This window comes from Ammospiza nelsoni, chromosome 5 (assembly GCF_027579445.1).
Source record: "Ammospiza nelsoni isolate bAmmNel1 chromosome 5, bAmmNel1.pri, whole genome shotgun sequence".
NCBI lineage: Eukaryota > Metazoa > Chordata > Aves > Passeriformes > Passerellidae > Ammospiza > Ammospiza nelsoni.
The window spans coordinates 21,778,422-21,805,829 of record NC_080637.1 but is presented as its reverse complement, the minus strand read 5'-3'; the positions used below and the strand labels follow the sequence as shown (position 1 = coordinate 21,805,829).

The 27,408-nt window shown below is 40.8% G+C and overlaps 1 protein-coding gene across 1 annotated transcript; it reads left to right on the top strand.

Moving 5' to 3' along the window:
- The first annotated feature begins 1,792 nt into the window (after positions 1-1,792).
- LOC132073587 (ADP-ribosylation factor-like protein 8B) lies at positions 1,793-24,195 on the top strand. Its single transcript, XM_059472705.1, has 7 exons — positions 1,793-2,054; positions 6,554-6,634; positions 15,071-15,144; positions 15,553-15,646; positions 18,092-18,159; positions 21,348-21,418; positions 24,125-24,195. Exons 1-7 carry the CDS (start codon positions 1,866-1,868, stop codon positions 24,172-24,174), a joined length of 627 nt encoding a protein of 208 aa, XP_059328688.1. The 5' UTR covers positions 1,793-1,865; the 3' UTR covers positions 24,175-24,195.
- The last annotated feature ends 3,213 nt before the right edge of the window (positions 24,196-27,408 follow it).

Below are 27,408 nucleotides of genomic sequence, written 5' to 3'. Positions count from 1 at the left end.
CAGTCCTTTTACACATCCAACCAGAATAAATCACTTCACCAACTTTCCACTCATTTCCCCAGTGATTTCCCCATTTAGTTGTAGCATAAATTGTAAACTGGCCAAAACATTTGTGACTGCTGCTGAGGATGCACCTATGTCTGGAGCAGCCATCTGGCTGCTGCTCAGAGACAAGTAAACCAGCAGAGTTCTGCTACACTCTCCCTCTGTACAGGATCTGACCTGGTTCCTGTGACTCTGCCCCCAATTTTCAAGCAACTTCAAGAGCTGTATCATACTTTGAAACTGTCGAAGACATGATCACTGTCACAGTTTTAAGAGTGGCATTCAAAATTCTGACTCCAACCATAATACCAATGCTAGGCAACAGCATTAGGAGAAATGGACTACCTGAAGCCAGAACAAAACCTGATGCTACTGGGAAAGAAAAAAAAAAAAAAAAAAAAAGAAGTGCCCTCTGTTGAAAGCAATCAGATTTAAGAGAAGCTATGAAAAATTATTCTCCAACATTACCATTGGGTGGCAGGGCCAGCTCCAGTGCCGAATTTAATTTTGGAAATGTGCAATTAAATTTACAAGAGTAATAACTCAGTACTTTAAGAATTACACTACTAGCAGTTTTGACTGTATCTAAAACCAAGGCATGAAAAACCATGAAGTTTTTCACCTCTACAGCTAGCCCACAACCAACTGCTCTTGGGAGCTTCATGCTTTTGTGGTCCAATTGATATAATCAGTGAAGTTTTGTCACCAACTGCATCCTCCAGATTGCTGAATTATGTCTCTAAAAAGACCAAGAAAACCAAATTTCAAAATGCTTTGATGATTGTGCCATGTTTCAACAGAAAAGGTATCACAGTAAAGGTGTATGCGCCTTTATAGCTGTATGAATGTCCTTCATCACCCAATACCACCAGCACTGTGACCTTTCCAGAGCACCACATTTCAGTTCCAAGTTCTGAGACTGGCAGATGGATGCAGAAGTGTTAGCCCTGTGGGTATGGGAAAAACAAGCCTTTCTCTAATGCTCTATGGCAAGACTACACTGAACGTCACTTATTCGGTGCAGGCAGATTCTTGGTAAAGTGGCATGTTCTCATCATTGATCACTATACAAAACCAACCATCACAAGCATCTCTTGAGCCAAGGATCATACTATGGGTGTTTTTCCAAAAATTATCACAGGAAAAATCAAATAAAACCATGGTAGGTCCTGGATCTGAAAGCCTGTCACTCCACAATGAAGAATTCAGGCAGAGTTTTCTGGGAACGGTGGAGGTCCTAGCCTAGGGGTGCGAGAACTGCCACCACCAGACGTGATGGACCTACAAAAGCGATGCTGTCACGCAGCCCAAGCCCAGCAACTTTCGTAAGGCCTCGGCCCCCCTTCGCTGGGTGGGGGATGCTGTAAAGCCCGCCCATGGCAGCAGGACTGTGCCGGGCCGTGCCATCCTTCCACACCACCCCAGGGACCAGCTGTTCCCGCACAGGATACCCGCGGTTTCCCAACCCGCCCCGCAGCTGCATCCCCTCGCTGGGCGCTCAGGGCTGCCCGACCCCGGCCAGCCCCAGCCGCTCGGAGGGCGCTGCCGCCGCTCCCCGCCCGGCTCGGCCCAGCCCGGCCCGGCCCGGCCCGGCCCGGCCCGGCTCGGCCCAGCCCGGCCCGGCCCGGCCCAGCCCAGCCCGGCCCAGCCCAGCCCCTCCCCTGTCTGCAGCGGGTGGCGGCGGGAGAAGGGCGGCGGCGCCGTCACGTGAGGCCCTGCCTGGCGCTCGGCTCCCCGCGCAGCCCCGCCGCTGCCGCCGCCGCCGCCCCAGCCTGGCCCGAGCCTCGCCGCCGCCTCGCCTCGGCTCCTCCGGCGCTGCCATGCCCAGCAGCGAAGCGGTGCCGCTGGGGCTGGGCGCCTGCCGCAGGTCGGGGGCGCTGGGCGGGATGCTGTCGCTGGTGGCGCGGCTGCTGGAGTGGCTGCGCTCGCTGTTCTGGAAGGAGGAGATGGAGCTCACGCTGGTGGGGCTGCAGTACTCGGGCAAGACCACGCTGCTCACCGTGCTGGCGGTACGCGGCCCCCGGCCCGGGGCAGGGCGGTGCGGTGCGGAGCGGTGCCCACCGGCGGGGCAGGGCCGCGGGGCGCGGCGGGCGCGGCCGCCCGGCGGGGCTGGAGGGGCCGCCCGCCCGCCCGGGGCCGCCGCCCCGCGGCCTTCCCCCGGCAACAAGTGCGGGCTTTGCTGCTGCGGTGGTGCCACCGCCTGCTGTGAGGGCCCGCGGCGATGCGGTGGGATGCGGAGGGAGGGAGGAAGGAAGGAAGGGGGGCCCGGCGGGAGAGAGCATGAAGCAGCTTTTGCATCGTTGCCACCTCGAGAATTTCACAGCAGGATGCTAAGGTGTGTGTGAAAGTGTTTTCAGAGGGAGGAGGAAGATGTCTTCTGGGTCTGGCTGCAAAGTGTGCCCATCTCGGAGCAGATTCGTGGGCATGGGCTCTTGCCGTGGTTCAGGTTGGCTTTCCATATCCAGTGTATCCCAGAATAATACGCTGTGCATCCCTCAAGGCCGCGACTTTTCCCTTACTGAATTCTCTCCTCCCAGCAGTTGCAGCAATACTGATGCCTCCCACAAATACTCCATAGCTCTTCCCCAGCATTCAAGCCTGATTCCAGCATTCTGTTCCCCCTGTGGTGATGGCCTTGCAGCCTCACTAATGCTGACACCTACCATGACATTTTCTCTTTTACCATGCTGAAATACATTTCTCCTCTTCGTTTGCTGTGCCCTCCAAACTGCATTTGAGTCCAGATTTGCTTTCCATCAGAGGATGGAAATAGATAAATATATATATAAATATATGTAAATATGTTATATTTGCTTACTATTAATCATGAAGCTTACTGAAGCTTTTCTGCAAGTGGTATCTCTTATTAGGTGTATCGCAGCTTCAGCTGCTAGAAGATGAAAATTTCTAGATGTTCTTCAGTCCTTATTGTGAAAAGCTAAAAACTGAACTGGGAGGTGTATGGGTTAAAGTCAGAGAGATTGAGGCAATGGAAACCTGAGTATGATACTTGGTACTTGCTTTTGTATATGATTATGGAATAAGGGAAAAATAAGACAGTATGCATTAGTGTGAATGAAGAAGTGGAGAGAAAAAGGAATGGCAGGTGTCCCGTGAAAGTATGCTTTGGGTGACATCAGCAATCAATGGAATACACCTGTAGCTGGTATTTTAGTTGGTTTGTCAGGCACTCAGGTAATCTTGCTGAGGTAGGCCTTGGTGCATTTTATGCCCATTGGAAGTGTTCATTTCCCAAGGGAGGGCCTTGCTGAGGAATGGGGAAAAGGCATGACAGATTACATTGCTTCTTGGGTTGTTTTCATGAACAGAGCAGAGAAGAGCACAGCACCTCAGAGACCTCAGTAGTGTGTGGTGGCAGAATTTCTGTGTGTAACTGTTTGTCCACTCCCTGGACCAATGGAATCCCATGGTGTTTGGGATGTTATCTTCAACACCAGAGCACTCCTGTTACTGCAGATCTGATTTTCCCTGCAAATGTTATTTCTTAAGAGTGTTCTACAAGGCATTCGTGTCTTGTGACTTAGGGAGGGTTACACGTTGCAGGTTTTATAGATTTTGGATCTTCCAGTCTGGAGATGAAGTGCCATGATAATCATCAAAGAAAAGTAGTTGGAGATTTTTGAAAAAAAAAAATTAGGACAAGGCTAACTAATATTATACATAATAACAGTATATTTAATAACAATAAAATAATATTCATATTAGAATATTAATAATACTTTTCTGTTGAATACCGTTGATATGTGAAGGGCAAACAGATTTGGAACTCTGGTATGTTTCTGAATACATATCTAGAGTGTGACAATGACAATAGCTGTTGCAGTGGGTCGAGAAAAAACATTGGAAATTACAATTTTTTTCACTTTGCAAGAGCACTCAGAGATCCTGTCATGCTAAGACTGAATATACACCCTTTGAGTCAGTCTCTACTCTTCAGAGTTAGAGCCATATTTAGTCCTTAGTTACCAATGGAAACCTTGGATAAAGTCACTGCCTTGTACTGTGGATGTGCATTGATGTAATGGAGTAGAATCTGGTCCATGGTTATTGATATGGTAGGGGGTAATGACACTGTTCCTTATCAGTTCAATATTCAGAAACTTTCAGAGGACATTACATTGTAGCATCAGTGATTTTTCATTTGTGTCAGGAGGTAATCTGTTTTTTATTGAAATATGACAATAAATTTTTTTGCACTTCATGTTCACAAAAATAGGCAATTTTAGGTCACGTAACCTTCCTTTGCAAGCACAGTAGTACAGACTTTGTGGTGGTCAAGTCATTACAACAGAGTAAATAGCTCTTGGACTAACATGAGCAAATAATTGAACTTGTTCCTTTCTTTTCTTCACTGTGTGGGAAAATGAAAAACTGTAGAGATAATACTTTCTTTGTATCTGATTCCATTCAACCAGAATGGGGAATTTTTAGAGCAAAAGACTGAAGACCAATCCAGAACATGTTAATTCTTTACATTCTATCCCCAATACTGGAGGAGTTATGGTGGTTTGTTTTTTTTCTATTTATTTTTTGTCTTCCAGTTTAGTGTATTACATGTGATGTATAATTTGCTGACTAAAGTAGAATTCTGACTTACAGCCTCCTGAGTTAACTCAGGTTTTCCAGGCATTCCTGTCCTTGAGTAATGATGCTACATTTTCAGTGTTCATGTGTTCATATGTGTTTATACATCAGTCCTCCACAAATACAGGTGCTACATATTTTTTAAAAATCATATAATTATAGAATCATTAAGATTGGAAAAGAACTACAAACATCATCAAGTCCAACATTTGACCAAACACCACCCTGTCAACTAAGCCATAGCACAAAGTGCCACATCCAGTCCATTCTTGACTGCTTCCAGGGATGGTGACTCCACCATTTTCCTGGGCAGACCAGTACCTGGTACACAAGAGGGTTTACTGGTTGGCTTTGTCATACTGCATCCATCTAAAAACTTCTGTCAGTGCTGGGTATGTGTATCTGTATAAAACTGCATGGGCTTTTATTTTCACTTTTTTTTTGCCTACTGCTGTTGACAAGTTACTGATGCAGGGAAGAAAAAGACAAAGGATGATGAAGATGTATAGTAGAGAATTTAGAAGATGATTCCCATAAGTAAGGTTGAACAAACAAGTAGAAGTTGTTTCTTTCCTGAAGGATCTAACTCTAAAATCTTGTGAGACAATCATGTAACTGTCAAGAGTTATACAACTTTTAAAGCCCCAGATTAAAAATTGTTAACCTTTAATTGTAAATGCAAACTGGAGGCAGAGTGTATTCTCACTCCACAAACAGGAAAGAGAAAAGTTTCAGAAATTGTACAGATCCCAGGAATAGCCCTGGAAGGGTAGACTGAGAGACACATTCCTGTTCCAGTGCACCTTCAAGCTCTGATCCTCCATTTCTCAGAGGAGAGGCAACTGGTGGAACACGACTGCATCCTGCCTTGTCCATATACCCCTATATTCCTACAGAAAAAAACAAAACCAAAAACAACTGACAACCCAGGGCACAAGGGTTGATAGGTAAATATGGGCTGATAGATGTGGGAGGGCAGTGGCAGGCCCAGAAGGTGCTGCTTTCCTTGCTGGATGATTGGAAAACCAGGTTCAGAGAGCACCTGGGCCTCTGTATGGACATCCGTAAGGTATTGCCTGTTACTGTATCCTGTCCAGGAGACACAATAGCTTGTTAATGATTCATTTTCAAAAGGAAGAATGAGTGATGAGCTTCTTACTCAGATCTGAGTTCTGTCTTAATCCTCCAAAGGTGTCTTTTGTAGTGTGTAGAAGTCTGTAAGATTCCCATTGGTTTGATGAGAAGTGTCTCTGTTGTGGGAATATTTCTCCCAAGTGGGGCAGGAGGCAGCATTTTTGTGCTGAGGGTTTATGTTTGGGGTTTATGGTCCACTGAGTTAGCACCTTGTACTTTTCTATATTAATGGCATTGTCTTAGCTCTGCAGCAGGATTCCTCTGCTGTCACCTATGCAGAGGGAACAAGTCTGCACATAGTGCTCTCTGCATGGGTAGTTCTTCACTGTTTTTATATTTGGAGTTAAACTACTGGTAACAGTAGTGAGAAACTACAGGAAAAATCATGGTGTGGCCAGTTGTATAATATTTTATCGTATTGGGTGATGGACTAGGTGACCTTTGAAGGTTTCTTTCAACTGATATCATCCTACAGTTCTGTATTTTGGCTGTGCTGCCAAAGGATCAGATGAAGAATTAGCTGAAGTCTCGTGGTTTCTGGGGTGATCTTTCTTGCTGAAGAGAATAAAAGATCATTTAAAGGGACTGAAATGAACAGTCTTCCATGATGTGACAATGCAGTAATTGAAGTGCTGGCCAGTGCTCTTGCTGAAAATGAATGTGATAATCTACAATATTGTAAAATAACATTTTTTAGATTGCAAATGAGAACCTTTCTTGTACGTATCAACTGTTTTATAATAAATATAATTTTGTTTTTATATTCCAGTCGGGGCAGTTCACAGAAGATATGATTCCTACAGTAGGCTTCAATATGAGAAAAATAACAAAAGGCAATGTTACCATAAAGGTAGGTGTGCATGTTTGAATTGATACAGAGTGAATAAATAATAGAGTAATTTTAACTGGAAATATGAAAGACAGGAAATTTCTTTTAAGGTTATAGGGTCCCTTATCTATTTTTCTAGCTCCAGACTAACTTTATTTAAAGCAATAGTAATCTATTTCTCTGTTATATTAATCTGTGTGATTTCATTGTATTCCATGCCTGGCAGAAGCTTTGTTGCACTTTTTTGATTCAGGAAGGTCATAAAATGTGGAGATACTGAGGTAACTGAGTTGACTCCTGAGGGTGTATCTATCTTCTCTCTTCCCCTTCCCCCCTCCTCCCAGCTGTAAGTGGAATCTGGAGTGGCTTGACCCTTAACTTAGGTATCTCAGTGGAGAGTGTGGTTTAGCTCACATGCTAGCTATGCTGAAGTAGGACATCTAGCTGAAATCGTTTATCAGAGAACCGTCTCTGACAGCTATAGAGACACATAGGCATCAAAATAAAGATAAATCACTCCAGTAGCATTAAGGTGCTGTCTGTTGTTTGATTAGTCTTAATGAAATTCACAACTTCTAGCTAAAATTAGATTAAGGGAATCTGGATTTTTGTCTTTACCTTGATTTTTCCCTCCTTTTCCATAATATGTAAGTTCTTTTCACCCTCAGTTCCTCTGGTCTGGCATGAGTCCTTAACTACTGATCAAATTCCAGAGGTGCCACAGTCAATAAAAAAGTTACTGCATTCAGACATAGTTGATAAATAATCCACAGGAATAGGAATTTCCTCTGTTTTTTTTTCTTTTGCACAGAAGCAATGAGGCCATGATTGATAGAGAGAAAACATAAAGCATAGGTGGAGGATTGTACCAATGCTGCTGCAGAATTGTCAGATGTAGAAGAAAACAGAAAAGTTGTGGATGGTTCATTAAACTAGGCAAAAATCTTTTACTAGTAAGCAGTTATCAAGATAAAGTATTTTTTGAGGCAGGATAGTTCAAGAAGGAACTGACTAATAGTTTATACCAGAGTTGTCTGAGCAAATGATATTGCAAGATTAAGTTGTGCAGAGAGGGTGTGGGTGAGTTTCTGTGGAACTGTGCCTTGTTTTACTCTTTGATCTCAAAAGTAATTTTATATATAGTTGCTATAATAGAATTTTTAAGAATAAGGAGATAATGCTAACATAATTAATATGTTTAATAATTTCAAAAACCATATTTAATTTGGAAGCCAGTCTGCCTAGGACAATATCTTGACTCATTCTCACAGTGTCTCTGCTACAACAGCATTCAGTGCAAGAAAGAGGTGTAGGGAATATAACTCTTAGGCATAGATGCTTATTTCTTTTAGAGTCTGTCAGGATAAACTATTTGTATGTCACTATTCCTGTATCTAGGTCAGACTCTTACAGGTTATTGCTAGATAAGGTTTCCCAAATTATTTTACTTAGAGAAAAATGACATAATCTTTTGGTAAGTTGATGACTCAAGAATGATGAGGCAGTGCCTCTTGCTAGAATCCTTTTATGAGCTATGCAGCCCAGTAACAAGAATTCACAGTAAAATTTTCTTTAGCCTTTTTATCCCAACAAAACAGGTAACCCTTCTCATAGAAATACTATGATATTCAACTGTCAGCTATTAAAATTAATGGATAAATTATTATTTTACTAAACCCATGAAGTTCTGTAAACATGACAGGAATGATGTTTTTGCTAAGCAAAGACTTGACATTGTGTCTGACCTTTTTTGAAGGTTTCATGGGACACTGCAAAACAGAATCAATTAAACTTACTATAAAGTTCAGGCTGAGAAGTCAGCTAGGTCAAAAAGTCATCAAGTGAAAAATTGGCATTCTAGAAGTATTAAGATTGATCACTTTTGGAAAAGTAAGTTGCAAACCCAGCAATTAGGTGATACTAATCCTTTATCTGTTATTTGCTCTACCTTGGGGTAGGCCACTAAGAAGGGAGTACTATGCTAGGGCAGTGTCACTGCCTGGTTTCTTTACTTCAGTTCCATCTGCAGATTCCACACAATTCCATAAGGCAGAAAGAACTGAAACCCATGGTCTTCTTTTCTGTCTTCTAATTTTGGCAGTCATTTCCAAAAGCTGGTAGATTTACTCTTATTTTTAGTATCTAATCTAAATATGTAAAAGTATGGTCACTGGGGTGTGTGTGTGTATGAGTATTTATCTGAACCATGCTAAAAGAAAAATGCTGATTATTTACTTGAGCCAAAACATTTCATAGGAAAATGCCAGTTTCAGATGTTCTTGAATTGAAGCTAAACCTGTTTAGAAATGTAAGGCTGTCAGCTTTAACCATGAATTGTCAAATTTTGACTTACCAATATGTTTAATAAGCTGTCACCTATTACTTCCAAGAAGAGAAGGCAATAAAGGAAGGATTTTAACACACGTTGTTTGAAATCTAAGCAGGGAGCTTTATATTTTGAGGTTGTGGTTGAGGTACTGAAGTACAGAATGATTTCTAGCATCAAAGCATTTTATGTACTACAATGTAGGGATCTGCTAAAATGTTCTATTGAAGTTCATTACAAAACTGATGGCTATATATTTTTTTTTCCCTGAGAAAAATATCTGACTGAATTGCTTTGGGATTTTAATTCCAAACAAGTTTTGCTGTTGGTGAGTGATTTGATTTTGATGATTTTTCTGGATCTGCTTGGTATTAGCAGTCCTTTTACTTAGGTGAGATTTACGGTTCAACAAGCTAGAAAGCAATTTAGAAAAATTAATTTAGCAAGCCAAGTTTTAAGAACCTCAGAAGACTTGAATTATGAACTCCTGTTTAAAGTGATTGGGAATCTCCAGCCAAGCGACCTTTGGTTATTGCAGTGATGGTTTAGAACAGTCTCAGTTAAAAGGAAATAGAGCACCACAGACGTGTATGCACAGATAATGCCACAGATTCATTTCTCTTGCTCTTGCATTGGTTTTCCTTAAAATGGCATGGCCAGGCAGATTCTGCACTTCGTGGCCATAGTGATCCGGAGGGAGTGGAGAGCAGGTGCTCAGGGCCCTGGAGCTGCGGGCTGGGCTGTGGTCACCCCGGCTGTCGCCGCTAGGTGCCGGTGTCCCTCCACACACCCTGCGCAGCCCGGCTGCGGGAGAGCCCGGCTGAGCTTCCTGCTGCTGCACTTCGCTCCGATGAGGCAGGGAGGCAGGAGAAGGATACCAGCTCTGTGCATTCCTCTGCCAGCTTCCTTTGTTGCAGCTCTCCTGCTCTGGACAGTAGTGTTTTCAGGTCTCTTTGCATCCTCGTAGAAGCAGAATCCTCCTGCTTCGTAATGCTTCCTCCTGCTAGTTAGGATTTCTTACCTGTCATATTGTCATTTCAAATACAAGCTTATGTGTGTACTCTGAGTGTAGCTCCAGCAGTGTTTCAGCACATACTGGCTATTCTGTATGAGTTGGATCACTCTGAAGAAGCTGTGCTGTGTCTGGCCTGATTTCAAGTCAAAGCAGTTATTTCTGTAAAAAAAGAATTTTTGCTGGATCTCCCAGTGTTTAACGATAGTTGTCTGTAAGGAAGAGCTGTACTGGTGGTTCAGAAGGGCTGTGATCCACAGCAGGAAGCCCAGTTACTGGTGCTAAATCCTAGGGGTTGTTCAGTGTGTTCATTAGTGACCTGGGTGGTGGGACAGGGTGCACCTTCCACAAGTTTGCTGGTAGTACAGAGCTGGGAGGAGTGGCTGGTGCAGCGGAGGGTTCTGCTGCCATCCAGAAGGACCTTGACAGGCGAGAGAAATAGACTGGTAGGACCCTTAGGAAGTTATAGAAGTACAAGGACTTTGCTTTTGTGTCCTGTTGATCCTTCTAGCGTTGTGTTTTGTGTCTTATAAAATGGCAAATAGCCCCTGATCACTTAGAAATACTCTCTCCCATTAAAATGCCTCAGTGCTTGTTGTCAAGAGTTGAAGATACTTTGTGAACATTTTTTCTTGCAATTCTATTTTCAGTTCTTCGGTGGAAATATTAAATTATGAACATTGAAACGTGCATATAGTTTTTTTCTTTTATTTGACCTGATTAACATGCCTAAATGATGTGTTTAAAAGTTGGACTTTATCACCAGGGAGGAGGGAGAACAGAGTTCTTTAAAGGGCCAAGACTGATTTCAAAGAACATACTGTTCTGAGAAATACTGCCTGCAGAAAATGTAACCACATCGCACATTTTTTTGACTCTTAAGGGCAACTATGAAGGCATTTCCATTATATAGGATAATAATTAGTAAGTATTCTAAAGTTGTAAGATATTCTAACTTCCATATTAAGTTGCATGGCTGGTAGGTACTACAGGTCAGGCTGTGTAGGTTTGTATATACAGGGCAATTTATTAAAAAAATTAAGGTTATTAGGTTTTTTATTCTTCTGTTTATTAGACAAAAAAAAAAAGGATATTTTTGGTTGAAGATTCCAGTCTAGAATAGGTGATGGTTTAGGATTTGTCCTTCATGAGCTTGGACAGGTGGAAAGTAACCCAGCCTGAGCCAGTTGTCTGAACTTGCTAGGGAGCAGTGGGTGCTTCACCAGGTAGCTAAGGTGGGTGAAACAAACAGAAAAATTTCCTGCTGTTGGTGCCCTTTGAGCACTTCAGTAGCCAAAGAGAAATTTTGGTCACCTGGATTAAATGCCTAAATTTTAGGTGATTGAAGTTGTCCCATGCTTTGCAGTTGCTGCCTGTTACACGCTGAGCTGGCTCTGAGTGCAATGACTGCTGTGTGTGTGTGAGCTCATTGGTCACATCTTAGGCTTCTCTGTGCACATTGTGGTGGTGGATGTTACTGGTGCTGCCTTATTCTCTCCAAATACTCCTCTCTGCTTAACAAATTCCTCACCTGTTTGTTTGGGTTAGGTTTTATGGCTGGTACTTTCTGCATACTTCCAAGAGGAAAGATACATTTCCAAGTTCAAATATTTGCAGTGTTGGATTCATCTTGCAGGTTGAGATGTCTGCATGTAAACAGCTATATGTCTGCAGTGAGGCTTAAGCTCTTTTAGTAATAGTCAGAGGAGCTGTCATCAGTGCTGTCAAGCCTAGAGCATAATTCTGTCATCCTAAACAAGATGTTGTATCTGATCAGCTGAAAGGCTGTCTAGACTTTGCTGACTACTGTGAGATTGTAGGTACTGAGCCCACACGCTGGCATCAAGATGGAAATTTGTCATTGTAATCTCTGTCCACAAGAAATCTCCTACCCAGCATATCTGAAAAAAGCCATGTAACATGACATCTAGAAAATGCTTTTCCTGCAACTTTCTCATGAACCATCAAGCCTTCCCACAATATGAGCTAATTTGAAGAAACACAGCTAGAGTGTTAATGAACCTTCCTGTAACTGAAAGCTTTCAAAAATCTTTGAACCTATTCATGTGCATTTTTGCTCAACTGGCATGATAGAGCTCTGTGCAAAAGAAAAGGATCTGCTCCTTAAACACAGCTAATAGCTAGAGTCTTAAGATGGAGCCTTAGATCCTCCTGAAAAATTGGAAAGAGATAAATCCAAAGTTTCCTCTTTCAGAAGAATTCAATGTATCTCAGGTAAGTACATGGTAAACAGTGGTTCCATCCTGGTGATCTAGTTTACAGATTAAAACATTGCACTAAATAACAACACTGTAGACCTGCAAGTACCATAAGAATTACTACACTACAGAAGTAGATAGAAATGAATAAAACAGATTAAAATGCAGTACCAACAAGATATGTGCCTTTGAGTTTGAGCCTGAGCAACAAATCCTTGAGATTTTAATCTCCTGTGAGGCAATGGTACTGTGTATCAAAAGAAACTTTCTCTCAATTTGGTCATACTGTAATCTTTGCTGATTCTTAAAATCACAATTTTATCAATTGGGGTAAAATTATCTTTAAATTTTAAGAAACTTTTATTCCTGACAGGCCAGTAAAAGCCATGGGAGGATTTGAAGACCAGCCTCTTTTAAAAAACAACCAAAGTAAACTTCTTTTTATAGCTAGCTGTACGTTCAAGTTTAGTCTCTTGCATATTCATACCCAGAACATACTTTTTACCTGTGTATTAAATGCTGGGATGCAAAAATCGTTGGGATACAAAACATGTAAGGCTCGTGTAAGAAAACTTCTTTAACACTAAGACCTCTCCCCTTTCCTTCCTGGGGACCTCTTGTATTCTCACAGTTCTGTCTGTTCAGTCATGTACTATGAAAATGGTTGGTGCAGCAATTTGTGTTTTGAATTAAGTAGTTAACTCTTTCATTGGCTATTCAATATAATAAAGAGTATTAGAAAGTTACTATTAAAAACATTTTGATTTCAAAGGGAAAGAAGTAATGTTTTTTTTTAATTTAATGCATTTATTTTTTTTCATGTATCACATACTTATTGCTATGTTGATGTAAATTTGGTTCTAAAGCTCTGTTAATAACACCTAGTCTATATTGTGTCCTTCATGTTGTACTTTAATGAATAGCTGTAAGCCTGATTAGGGAAACTGACTGGAAATGACTTATCTTTCCATTGTTTCAAGGTGACTTTTTCTCCTAATGAGAGTAATCTTGTTCTGCAGTGCAATTTAATACTGCAAGATATATATCAAGCAAGGACAAACCCAGGATTTTTTATCTTGTATTATTTATTTTGTGATTAGTCCATGCTGCATCATCTTGTAGATTTTCATGGCTATCAGAATTCCAAAAATCTATTCTGACTACTAGCCTGCCCTATCATCTTTCCCTTTTCTTTTTCCTCTGGTCTACCAAGAAAATAATTTAGTTTCTTTTTCAAGACACGCAGATGTGCACCAGATGGCTTTGGATTGTTTCAAGGTCTTGATGAGTTATTGGAGTAATTAGTGTTGGTGTAAGTTTTGTCACCTAACCATAATGCTGAATACTCATTACGTTCAAGCTTTTAAAGTATAAAGGTTTATTTTACTGAGACCTTTGATACAGTGCTTCAAATGTCAGTACAGATATTAATTGATACCCACTTCATGGTCAGAAGCTCTTTCATGTGTAAAATTTTTTGATCTTATTCAGGGAATCCCAAAGCACTCTACATTTAGGTGATACAATAATTTTATGTTGGAAGGACTGTTAAGATATCAATCAGAGAATGATTTTTACTGGTGAATTGGAAGTACTTCTTTCTAAAATATGAATATAAGATATTGAAAATTATATAGAAATTGATACATAAAAATTATTTACAGGCTGTGAAAAAATAGTGGACATTCATTGAAAAAGGCCTTACCCCATGGGTCTGTGAAGCCTTGCTCTTTTGTGAAAAGTTTTGTTGCCACAGAAGGCTTAATTTAGATTTATAGTGTAAATGTGAGGACAACTCTTTAAAAAATTTGTTTCTGTATATATTACTTCCAAATTCAGTTGCTTCTGTAATATATATGTCTCCTAGATCTGGTATACAGTGTATATTGTTTTGACAGCTAAATCTGCTTAAAATAAGAAATAATTCTCTTTGTCCTTGGCAGAGGAACAAATCCATTACTTTTATTTTTCAGTGTTCATCACTGTCTTAATCTGTGTGTCACTTGTAACAGGACTGTCTTTGTATCGTATAGCCCTGACCTGCATGATGTATATATGTTACCTGGTACTTTGATCTGAGAAACAGTTTTGAAACAACATTCTGTCATCCACCAAAAATACCAATTAGTAAAGGAAAATACGTAACTCCTGTACAGAAAAATAGTGTGTTAATGTTTTAACAAATTTAGGAATTCCATGGGGTTGCTGGGCACTAATAGCGTGTGTAAGTATTTATAGGATTTGAGCTTTTGTGGTAGGATAAGCAGAATTTGAGCTTGCTTTTTTCAAGAAACATTGCTTAATCACTTCAGGCCTACCTATACTACTGTTTCCTTTCTGGATCTGATTAATTAATCCATGTGTCTGTTAAAGCACATCTGTTGAACCAGTGGGAGAACTGTGGAGGTATTGGAGCTCCTTGGAGTGGGGGGCATTATCCCTTTTGTGGATTAAGTCTGCTCTCTGACCAACTCTTTGTTTATTTACTATCTGTCTTTAGCCTGTTGAAAATCTGATACCTTCTTAACTCAGGTCTCTCTAGCCACATTAAATATTAACCTGCATAACTGTTTCATACAATGATGATACTCTTTTTGGTTTTGAGACTGTGCATTTGCAATAATTCACTTCAGTATCTGAGTAAGACTTTTCTTTTAGTGAGTGGGAAAGAGTAACATTCTCCAAAAAACATTTGGAGCTTTTAGTGTCACAGGCCTGAAATACTCTGTGAATGTGCATGTCCCCCTCCATTAGCTAGAAGGGACCAAGAAGACATTTTAATAAAATTTTGCAATTGGCAATGCAATCTGCATGCTGCATGTAAGACTTAATTTATTCTGTTGGGTTAGGGCTATGTAGTTAAAAAGTGTTTTGAGGCTGGAGTGTTTGTCCTTTTTCAGGTGTGGGACATTGGAGGACAGCCAAGGTTTCGAAGCATGTGGGAGCGTTACTGCAGAGGAGTCAATGCAGTTGTGTAAGTTTTCTTTTGTATGTCCATAGAAAATGTACTTTGTAATATATATTACTGTAAAATTAGGTATTACATTATATTCCACATAAAGAAAATTGATTTTTTTTTCTGTTGACCTCTATCACATAAGAAGACCCAATACAATAAAAGTAGTGTGTTTTGCACATGTAGCAACCCGGACATGTAAGTAATTGCATATTCCAAGCCATTTTTCCCCCACAGGCTATATTTAACAGCCTAAATCTGTTATCTTCCTATATCAATATCTTCCTATATCAGTAAATGCGGGGCTTATATAACTTTGGATTTTTCTTATGCTCTTGTCAATATCAACACGTTTGTCACATTTCAAATGTTTTAATACAAATTTCTGCAGGTAGTGGTCAATGCCATAACTATTCTTTGTTGTAGTTACATGGTGGATGCAGCAGACTTAGAAAAAGTAGAAGCTTCAAAGAATGAGCTTCACAGCTTGATAGATAAGCCACAATTGCATGGAATTCCAGTAAGTATTTTCATTATTATTCTTATCTGAATGTTGACAGTGTGGCCTAAATCCTCCTGAGTTGGTTTCTCTGGTCTGTTAAAAATACTGGGTTATATATGATGCAGCCTTGATACATTGAGCACTCTTAGAAAAATGATTGTGGTTTTTTTTCATAGTACGCAGCAACTTAAGAGTGCTGCTTTGTGTTAGTACAATTTCTTGTCTAAAGGTCAGGACAGATTTCGAAAAATTGTGTTTTCACATGTGGCATTATCAGACAGTAATGACTTCCAGTCAGTCCCTGGGTGGCTGGATTTCAGCAGTGACCCAGGTATGTTTCTGGCAGTTATCTTTTGGCATGTGAGATCCATATTTCTGCAGGTTGTCAGACAGTAACATCAACTAGTGTCCTCTGCCTCCAGAGATTGTAAAGGAGCTTTTTTTATTTGTCCTGACTTTTTCTTGACTTAGTATTTCAAACTAAATTGTGTGGAAAAAATGCAAATATGCGCCTGTTCTCCAGTTGGAAGTGTCAAAGATTAGTGTATTCAGCTGAAATTCTAATGAGGAATATGAAGGTGGAGACTAATGTTGTTTATTTAAATGTAATCTTTACATTTAGGAATTAGGAATCCATCAGGTTGTCATTGGTCTTTATGTTGACATCACCAAACAAGAGTTCATACCTTGATTATAAGAAAGAAAACAGTCCTACATACAAATGAGGAAGAAATAACTCACAACTTGATGGCTCTTCCTTGGCTCCTTTTTTGTGAGCAGTAATTTGGACACTAGGCCACTACAAGTAGTCAGAGTTACCTGAGGGTGAGTGGACAGTGTAAGGACTTAAAGAATGCACTTGAAGTGTGTCAAAACACTGTCAAAAGCCACAGAAGGAACTTCCCACAAGATAAGCCACCACAGCAAGAACATGAGATAAGCACAGACGCCACAGCAGGCAGAAACTAATTCCAGGCCTAATGGAGCTGAATGTTTAATTAGTATCTGAACATGCTGCCTGTGTGGATGTTGCCACCATGGCAAACTGTGGGAAAGGAAGTGTTTGTGCACATGCCATTGGTTATGGGAATAGCATCTACATCCCATGGAAACCCGGGACTTGGTCTGTATGAAAATGGTGCCTCCAGCATGCAGTCAGTCTCCCTCTCTCTCTCCCTCCTATGCTCCCACTATTCTCAAAGGAGGGTTTTTCAAGTGATTTTAGTGATTTACCATCTTTTTTATAAGGTTTCCTACTTTTGTTGTGATTTTATATGTTAATTATCTGTTGAAAAAATCTGCAGAAATAGGCAGTTATGCTGCTCATGGGGAGTGACATTGCCTGTCCTTTGCACTCTCTTTGCATGCTCTTTTGCTTCTCACTTTTCCTTACTAAAATGATTGGTCTCTCATATCTTCAGTAGTATTTAATTAAGTTCCTTGCCTCTTATATGTTATAATATCACATTCCAAATGCCCAGCCTGACCCACACAGTAATTTCCAAGGTGCAGTGATGTATTTTTTACTTACTTTTATTTCATATGTAGTAATTAGTATTGAACTTCCTTCAATGTATTGTGCTGATGATTTGCCACTATAGATTTTAGAGCAGCTTTATTAATCTAGACTCTAAATTACTGCAAGTAATGAGTTTAATATGTTCCAGATTCATGAGATATAATGGGACAGTCTTAGAATTGTAGCACATCTGGAAAACAATAATGCAATCATAACTAGAAAAACCTTCCATTGCTTACTTTATCTTAGAATGTGCTCAACCCATTTATCTGACCTTCATTTATACTTGAGACCTTAAATAGGAACTCTGAAGTTCCAGCATCTATTGGGTAAATTTTCTGCATTTCATGGACTTAATTCCTAATGGCTGCCTTTCAGATTTCTACCATGGATGCTCAAATTGGACAGAGAGGTGGCTGGTGCTCAGGTGATAGATGGTTTGTAGGCTGAGCTGTTCAGTGCATCAGTGTTAAGAAACAAGGGAGAAAAAAGTTGGGGAGAGAATTTTGTCTGGGTCTTTAGGACCAGCCTCTGCTGCTGGGGCCCTACTTTTGATTAACATCAGTCTGGTCCTCTGAATTGAATATCCTTTGGTGGCTTGAGTGTACCTGATGCATGCTGGCTTCCAAATTTCTTTGCATTTAATCTGATACCATCTTGTAATGCCACCCAGAATGGAGAGATTCACTTTCTGAGGAGACTTTTGATACTAACACACCGAGAAAAAATTTGATCCAGTTTTCAGAGGGTATACATCCAGCATCTGGTCCTGACTAGCAGCAGGATTTCCATGATGTTCCCACAGTCATTGATCATTTTGAATATGTCCTCTCTTACATTCTAAATAGCTGCAAGATCCAGAATAATGCCAACAAAAAGTTACAGACAAAAAATGAAATTTCATTGCTCCTGGATTTAATAGGCATATGAATTCTTTCTTTCAGGTGTTAGTTCTTGGAAATAAACGAGACCTCCCAGGTGCATTGGATGAGAAGCAGTTAATTGAGAAATTGTAAGTAGCTGGCTTTTGTGAAAAGCTGAGACACTGTGAAGTTTGATTTGTAAGTCAAAATTATTGGTAGTCTATGACAATAACTGGCTATAAAAGATGCTATTTTGCACGCTCAGATATTCCACTCTGAGCTCTGCTGGCACCTGATGTAGTGATCTAGTCTGATAACTGACCACAGTAGATTTGAATCTCTCTTGATTGTTGTTTGATTGTGTGAAGTTATTTCAGATAATCCTGTTTTCCCATCACTGAGGGAAGAATAGGGATAGGGATACTGAAAGGGTCATTTTGACTTCTTTCAATACAATGCCTGAATGGTGTTAGAACAGAGCCATGTCAATCTAGTGTTGGTAAATTTAAGCAAGTCAGGTATTTTTACCAAATATCCAAAGCATAACTTAGGGATTACTGAAAGTAACAAATTGATGCATATAAATGTAATTATAAAGAAAATACACTCTTTTGTAAAAATGACCAGTATAGTACTAATTTTGTAAAATTGGATTCCTAAGTCACATAGTTTTAATTAGCGTGAAAGTGAAGTTTTGCTATAGTAAGGGTGGTCCAAAGACTGGACTACTAAACTGGGGCTCACAGAAAGGCTGAGGTTGGAAGGAACCTTGAAGTCATCTATCTGCTCAAGCAGAGACTTTTTCCCCTTGGAGCTGATTGCTCTGGACCATGTCCAGACAGCTTTTGAACATCTCCAAGGATGGAGACTTAGCAGCCTCTCTGGGCAGCCTTTTCTAGTGCTTGGTCACTCTCAGAGCTAAAAAGTGTTTCTGTATGTTCAGAGAGAGCTTCCTGTGTTTCAATTCACAACCATTGCCTCTTGTCCCATCACTGGGCTCCATCTTCTTTACAGGCTCCCTTCAGATTTTTGTACACACTAATAAAAAGTTCCCTAAGCCTTTCCTTCTCTAGTCTAAACAGTCCCAGCTCTTCAGCTCTTCTTAGTATGTGAGTTGCTTATTAGTTTAGTTGTCCTTTATTGGGCCCTATTCCATAGATTCATGTCCCTCTTGTGCTGATGGTCCACAGCTGGTCAGGTACAGCCTTACTGGTGCTGAGTATAAGGGAGAGATCACCTCCCTTCAGCCTGCTGGCAGTCCTAGTGCACCCCAGAATACCATCAGCATTTTTACCACACTGCTTGGTCGTATTCAACCTGGTGACCTGCCAAGACTCCCAGGTCCTTTCCTGCAAAGCTGCTTCTCCAGACAGTTGGCATCTGACCTGTTCTGGTGCCTGGGGTCGTTTCTCCCCAGGTGCAGGACTTTGCACTTCCCTTTTTTGACCTGCATGAGGTCCCCTGCCCGCTCTTTTCTCCAGCTTGTGAGGTCCCTCTGGGTGGCAGCATGACCCTCTGGTGTATCAGCCACTCCTCCCCGTTATCTGTCATCAGCAAATTTGTGCTTTGCCCCATCATTCGCAACAAATGAAGATTTAGAACAGGATTGGACCAGTATTGGTCCTGGTGTACACTGGTAGTCACTGGGTTCCAGCTTGCCTTTGTGCCACTGATCACCCAGTGTCCAGCCAGTCCTCAGTCCACCTCACCATCTGTGCATCCAACCCATACCTCCTCACCTTGTCTGTGGGGATGTTATGGAAGGCACTGTCAAAGCCTTAATCAAGTTAAGGTGCACAATATCTGTTGCTTTCTGTCAGCTACCAAACTGTAGATTTCATTGTAGAAGGTTTTTGAGTTGGTCAAGCATGATTGCCCTTGTGTAAATCCATGCTGACTACTCCTGGTCACCTTCTTGTCTGTCACATGCCTGGGAATAGTTTCTAGGATTCGTTGCATCATCACCTTCCCAGAATCAAGGTGGGGCTGATTGTCATGTACTTCCCCAGGTCCTCCTTTATCTGAAGAGTGACATTTGCCTTCCTCTGCTCTTAGGCGCCTCTCCCAGGTGACATGGTTGTTCAAAGTGCCTCACAGTGACGTCAGCCAGTTCCTTTATCACTTGCAGGTGCTTCCCACCAGGGCTGATGGACTTCTCCATGTCAAGTCTGCTTATTTATTCCCTGGTTAGATAATTTTCCATCAGGGGTACAAGTTGTTTGCTCTTACTCATGATCTCTGGGGTTTCTGAAGGCCAATCTTGCTAGCAAAGGCAGCGTTTTCATGTCCTGTGTAACCAGGTCCTCTGTCTCATTGAGCAGTGGGTGCACATTTTCTCCTGTCTTCCACTTGTCACTTTCTAGTTTTCTTTGACATCCCTCATGAGATCCAGCTTCAGCTGGGCTTTGGCTGACCTGCTGGTGTCTCCGCATTCTTGGACAGTGTTTCTGTATTCCTCCCAGGTTACCTGTCTCTGCTCCGACCTTACTAGTTGGGATAGGTTATTCTTAAATTTGGAGAGAAGCTTTGGATATTAGCTAGCTTTCTTTAGCCCTTCTTTGCTACAGGGCCTAACTACATGGGACTTTCCCAAGCAGATCCCTGAAGAGGCTGGGTCTGCTCTCCTGAAGTCCAGGGAGGTCCCTGTTTAGTTCTCTTCTTTGCTGCTCTTGTATGGTCTTCAGACTTCTCAGTACCTTCAGTTCCCACCTGTTCAGGAAAATTTCTTGTGCATGTCTGTGTCACTTGTGTGAGGATAAATGAATGAAAAAATAAGAAAGTGTTCAGAAGCTCTGAGGGAGGTTGGAGAATTCCCAGAAAGAAGTTGATTAAGAATCAGTTTCTTCCTAAATACAGAGGCATCCTTTCAGTAGGAGTCAGATGTGATATATTAAGTATCATATAGTAAACATCCAGAAGATAAATGGTGTGATCATTTGAGCACTGATATTTTATTATGATTTACTGGAGGAAAAAAACCCTCTGAATTCTTAGTGAAAGGTCAATGTTAAGACATGGGTAATACCTGGTTGCATAACAAGATATAAAAATAACAAAATCTTATTTTTAGCTTATGGATTTCTGTGGTTTTATTTCTCACTATTACACTGACCTAATGTGAAATTCAAATTTTTATGAAATTACTTTATAAACTTTTAATCCTTATAGTTTAAGAAATGCATGGTATTCTGTGTGCAGTGGCATATTTTAAGAATTTAACATCTGAGAATAGAATTGAACCCACTGAGTAAAAAGCAGAAAACATATAATTTAATGGAAATTTCTATTCTCAGTGTTTATGGGGTTATAACAGTACTTATCATTTTTGTTTCTGTAGAAACCTTTCAGCTATTCAAGACAGAGAAATCTGTTGCTATTCTATTTCCTGTAAAGAGAAGGATAACATAGGTAAGCTTCTTCTAGTATCATCAGTGTATACTTTGGAATTTGGATCAGATCAGGTTTGAACATCTACCTCCACTATACTATTGAAGATCTCAGTAGATCTCAATTTACATTGAAAGGTATTCTTCAATTATTGTATGCCACTGTATTTGTTTCAACATAGAATTATGTTTAATTAAGAAAAACCTTGTTGAAATATTTAGTTCCATGAGAAGTTAATTTGACAGGGACCATGGAAAAGTGTATTTAAAGCCTGGAGTAATTGATTCCTTTACAAGAAATTTGTGTTACTTTTGAAGATACAGTAGCTATGTATAAAGGTCTTCCAGTTATTAGGTGATCCTAAAAAAACTGTTGGTGATTTACTCCACACATGGTTTTATTTGGTGAGCAGGTTTTATGAGCATGTAGCTGTTCCTGAAACTGAGGGATGGGTGCTTTTTCCAAGTGGAAATGCACTGAGTGTATCCTGTAGTCAGTGAAGATCTATCTCCCTGTCTTCCATCTGCCTTTGCTTTTCGCCTTTTCCTCTCTCTCCTGTCTTCCACTTTCCTGTCCCTTTCCTCTGTCATTTTCTCCCATTCCCTTCCCTCCACAGCGCAGGAGGAAGGGATGAAGCACAGGCTGAGCTAGCAGCAGCAGCAATTGGCTGGGGCTGTGCTAGCTCTGTGCCACCCTTCTCTGCATGCTGCTGAAACAAGTGGTGCTGGATGGGATGGGATCCAGCCCGGCTAGATATTTATAGCTGCTATGTGAGGAAACCAGACTTGATAGAAGAGCTGGGCAGCTCTGTAGGGCTCAGCTGAGTGAGGAACAGTGAGAGTGGGAATGGGAAGAAAGCCACTTGCTCTCAGCTGCAGGGGAAATTTCCATCCTCCACAGAGAGAACCAGGTAGTGGAGATGGTGAGGAGACTGTACCGTGGCACATGGACTTCAGTGAGCTGGAGGAGAGTTCAGCTGTGTGCAGAGATGGGTTAGGCAGTGAGGGCTTCTCCTGCAAATGGTGTAGATGACTTGGGTATGTTAGTTGGAAGGAAACCAGACACATGTTTGCTGCAGCTTGGGGTGCAGCTGTTATCTCTGAGTGAGGGAGATTCACAGAAGGTGGTGCTGCAGTGGGGAAGATTAGACTTCAGGAGATAAGGACTGTAGAAGACAACACAGGATAATCTCAGTAGTTGAAAGGCAGTGAATGTGATCAAGGTTTTTGAAATGCTGTGCTTGATCCTCATCAAATTGGCAAGGGTGCAGTGGAGGTTCTTAAAAGTGGGATTGTGACTGGAAAGTAGTAAAACCAGCTTAATTTCTGAAAGACTAATGGAGTAAATAGATTTTGATCCTAGTCTGTTTATCTGGATGCCCTGGAGGAGAAAAGCATGCAACAAAAAGCATCCTAAAATTTGCATGAAAGAATGATCATTAATGCAGGAACAGTATAGATCCCTTACTTGTGGAAGTTCTGGGAGTAGTGATGAAAAAATCCTAACTGAGACTTGGCCAGGTATCTTCCAGTGTAATACTGTGCCTAGAAAGACTAGCCAGGTTCTTGAATATTTGCAAAAGCAAAATAAAGAATGGGAGCACACTGCGTATACCATTTCGGACTGTGGGCATTGTTGGAGCACCATATGCCATACTTTGAGGAAGACCTTGAGAAAAGAGGTTGGGTGAGAAGCTAGGGAGACCAAAGGGCTCAATTTATAAAGAAAGACTGTTATGTTAGCTTATTAAAGTGATGAAACTACTAGTCTGTTAAGGAGGAGACTGGCAGCTGTCTTCTTCCTCTGTGTTCTTGGCTCATGCCAGCGCAGTTGAATGAGATATGATACTGGTTTTGCAGTGTGAACTGCAGCCTAGCTCACTGGTCTCATCAGCAGCTGTAGGTGTAAGGCTGTTACTGTGTCCTGAGAGACTGTGGAAGATAATTATATAGTTATTAGCTTTGATATAAGTGCAGTGGGTTGCCTTTTTCTGCAGTCTCAGAGCCTAAGCTGGTCTGCAAGGATATTCATGGAGTGCTGTCTTGAACTTAAGACAAATATGGCAACAAATTTCAATTTGAGGGCTAGAGCTGCTGCTGCCCCTGACATCCTTCCTGCCTTCCTGACAGATGTTACTGCCTTGAGGCAAAAAAATCTAATCTGCTCATGAATCAGTTTGTGAACTGCTGCAGCTTTCAGCTCAATGCCTTGGATTGCATCAGGAGGGGTGCCAATTTCAGCTATCAAATTTTAGTCCAATGTTGCATGTCTTTCAGAGACCTTGGACTCCTACAACCTACCTAAATAGCTTCTTAATATATTGTCAGATGTTTGCCCTTCTCGTTCCTTCTGTTTGTGTATTTGCCTTTGTTCTCACTCAGCATTTCATTCTAGTCTGGATTTTACAGTTTGTTTTATGCTCATCTTGAATCTTTGCTTTTTCAAGAGTTCCTTATCTATCTGTGGCTTAGAGAACTTGATGTCAGTCATTGTATTTCAAAAATACAAAATGCACATGATTTAAAAATGTACAAAAATAACCAGAAAAGGGCCACCCGGAGGTTGATGTTCTGAACTTCAATCATGTGGGAATGAGAACCTGTGGGTTTCTGGCTTTTGTTTGGTTGGGGATTTTGTATTTGTATTAACCTGCTGGTGTTCTGTTGTGCTTCTACAGTCTGCAAACAGGCTGTTGAGTTTTTCATTTTGTTTCATCTATCCTGGCAGACATAACATTACAATGGCTTATTCAGCACTCCAAATCAAGAAACTGTTGAAGAAACTTTTGCTGAAGATAACTCTTCCCCAATCACTTTGACTCCTATCACCTATACACACTGAAAAGATAAGGAATGCAACTGTCTACTACCAGGACTCACTGTGGTCATATTTGTTAACAGAAGTAATCTGACTTGTAACTTGTCTGTCTGGTTTCATTCTTTTTGTTTTTTGTTTTTTTTTTTTTTTGAATCCAGATATTTGTCTGCCTAGTTAAACTCCTGAACGCCTTAATACAAGACTGGAAGAAATCAATAATTTTTTGAGCTGAAATGTTTTGAGTTTATGCATGCAAATTGTCAAATACATGGTACTTTTTTTCTAATTTGAAACTGAATAAATTGTGCAGTGGAAACAAATGACTGGTTTGTTTGAATGTTGCATATAATTATTCACACAGGATTTCTTCCCTCTAACACATGGAGTTAAGTACATTCAATCAATTAAATCAATTAATCAATTAAAACTATAATTAAGAGCTTCTTATTTGAACAAAATGCTGATATTCAGAACACTTTCACATACTCTAGAGAAAAGTTGTTTACTCTAGAGAAAAGAAGTTATGTATCTGTAGTTACTTAGTTTTTCCAGTCACTAATGTGAATTATTCATATGAATATTCTTTTGGAATTGAAAAATAAAATATTCTAGACAATCCTGTCCTTCTATATTGGGAAAGGAAAGAGTCTAGAATTGTAGTGGATATTTTTCTTTCTTAGAGAGTGAGATAGCTGGTGAGACCATGTGCATCTTCTCTGACGTTATTAACCCCCAAAATTAATGGATTTCTTAAGCATTGTTACTGTAAACGGAATTGTGTTTGTGGAGTACTCTGTCCATTCCTCAATCTTTAGAATCTTCAAGTACACAACATAAAATAGCTGGGATCTGAAGTAGGATTAGTCCTTTGGAAACAGATTAAAGAAGCAATTCACTTTTTAAGTTTTGGTGCTTCGCTAACATCTTACAGATACCTTCTTCCAAGTACTTCACTTAAGTGCACTCTGATGGGAACTTTTCTGTGAGTATGGAAATTCTATTTGCATATGGAAATTTCATCTCAAGAAACAGTAGACAGACACTCAGTGGCCAGGTGTTTCAAGGACACTTGCAGATCTAAGAAGGAGGAGTTCAGGCATGGAGTTCTAAAGATGCTGTAAATCAATTGATTGCTGTAGTGTTGAAAGGGCTATAAGTCATGTATGCAGTTCTTGCACTTAGGTACATGAACTATAGAAATAGCAACTTTTTTGTCACTTCTGTTTGAGAATGCTTTTAGGCTAGTGGCTCTCATAAGCTGCTAAGAACATACAGCACAGACTTGATAGAATCTTTCTTGAGTGTTATAGGAATCTTACTACAGACATGGTAAACGTTACAGCACTTGCTCATAATATCTGTGGTCTCACCCTGTGGCTACAGGAGCTCATTGTTCTGTGGTAACATGAAAATAATTTGGCTAAATGCTGAGTGCTCAGTACATAAATAAGTGGTGGATGCTTCTGAAAGGCGATGGTGCGTATGACCTTCCAAAACCTAATGTGTAATCCATGTAGTGACAATTTGTATGATGAAAAAAACAGCACTTGGTGGCAAAGGTGGTGAATTTCAAATGCTCTTGTTTCTCATCGACTTTTGAAGGAGTAGAGCCATTGTAAAATACACTGGAATTGTACTCACTATGTGTACAACACATGAGAAGAGCTACTTCTGCACCAGTGGTATCAATATCCCTGTTGTCATGCTTTTTGGCAGTAGTGCCTCATCCTTCAGAACAATCATCCTGACATGGAAAGCCATGCTTCTGGCATAAGAGCTCCCCTCACTGAATCACTCCTTAATCTGAACCCCTTCTCTCATCCCTTCCTGCACAATGTTTGTGGAGTGGACACAACTTCTTTGCAGGTTATTGCAGTTGGTATAAAAGCAGTGCTGCCTCCTATCCTTCCCTTGCTTTGCTCAGTGCAGAATTTCCTTGGGAGGTGACCAATGAGGTAATCTTCCTCTGTGTGGTGTCATCAAGTACCAGTGCAACCTAAGAACAGCCCATGGAGGGAGGAGGTCAGGTTCCAGATTAGCCAAATGAATCTTTGGGAATAAGAGGTGAAAATTAGCAATTTTTTAAATTAAAATTATCCCATTATGCACCATATGCTGATTTTTTTCCTCATTTCTCCTACTGTGTGACCTTGTATCCATACCTTAGGCAAATCAGCACAGGCACTGGTCTCACTGTTCCCATTTGCAACAGCCTGTCTGTTTTTCAACAATTTGCCTTCAAGTAATTTTTCAGAATGAGCTTAGCTGAAGGTGAGTGTTTACTGTCACATCCAGTAGCTTTGTGGGAAAGATGAATTGTTGATGACTGACAGCTGTGGCATCTTATTTCTGAGATTGTATTGCTGGGAAGGGTTACAGAGATGGAGACCACTGGAGACATCATTGCACCAGAATTGTTTGAAGGGGTCACAAACATGCCAGCCAGGGAACCTCTGTGCAGGGAGTGTCCCCTTGCTCAGGCAGCAATACTCAATGTAGTGCCTTGCATGGATCCACACTCGGTGTTTGAGAAGCAGAGACAAGGAGTGAGCACACTGCTTCCTGCTCCTCAGCACTGAGAAGGTGACTGACTGCAAGACAGAGCAGCAGAGGCTGCTGTTGTGCTCGGGCTCTGCCTGGGAGGTGGTGAGTACCCTACTGTGCCCACCCAGCACGTGTGGTGCTGCTATCTGATCTACAATCACAACATCCTCCAGGCTCTGGGAAAAGAGCAGGGTTGGGGATGTGGACAGCTGAGGAGCCAGGACTGACCTTCAGTTTAGGCACAGCTAGAAATCCCACACCCTACAATGTCAAGAACCCTAAAAGCAGCACAAGAGTAGCAGTGATACATACAAGTTTCACTTCCTTTTTTCCTTCTCCAAGTGTAGGAACAGTTCTAAGTGTCACCCAGGGTTATAAAGGACCACCAGGTGCCAACCATCTGTTTTACTTCCAGCACATTTTATTTATGAATTTTTTTTACTTCTAGCAGTATGATTTCCCCCATATTTCTTCTCCAACTGCGTTGTGTATTGTTGGAGGAAATCATGAACATAAAATTTTAGTTAAATGATATTAAAAAAAAACCCAAAATCAAGTTTTTAAAAAATGCACTATAAAACTTCTACAGTTATTGCAGAGTGCAGTGACACATACATAATTTGTTCCTGAATAAGCTATTTTGTAAGATG

What these genes read in the sequence shown, in the direction of transcription:
- LOC132073587 (XM_059472705.1), top strand. Translation starts at nt 1,866, where the DNA reads ATGCCCAGCAGCGAAGCGGTGCCGCTGGGGCTGGGCGCCTGCCGCAGG. An exon ending in CACAATTGCATGGAATTCCA is followed by an intron (nt 15,647 to 18,091) that starts GTAAGTATTTTC and finishes TCTTTCTTTCAG; the next exon opens with GTGTTAGTTCTTGGAAATAA. An exon ending in TAAAGAGAAGGATAACATAG is followed by an intron (nt 21,419 to 24,124) that starts GTAAGCTTCTTC and finishes CTATCCTGGCAG; the next exon opens with ACATAACATTACAATGGCTT.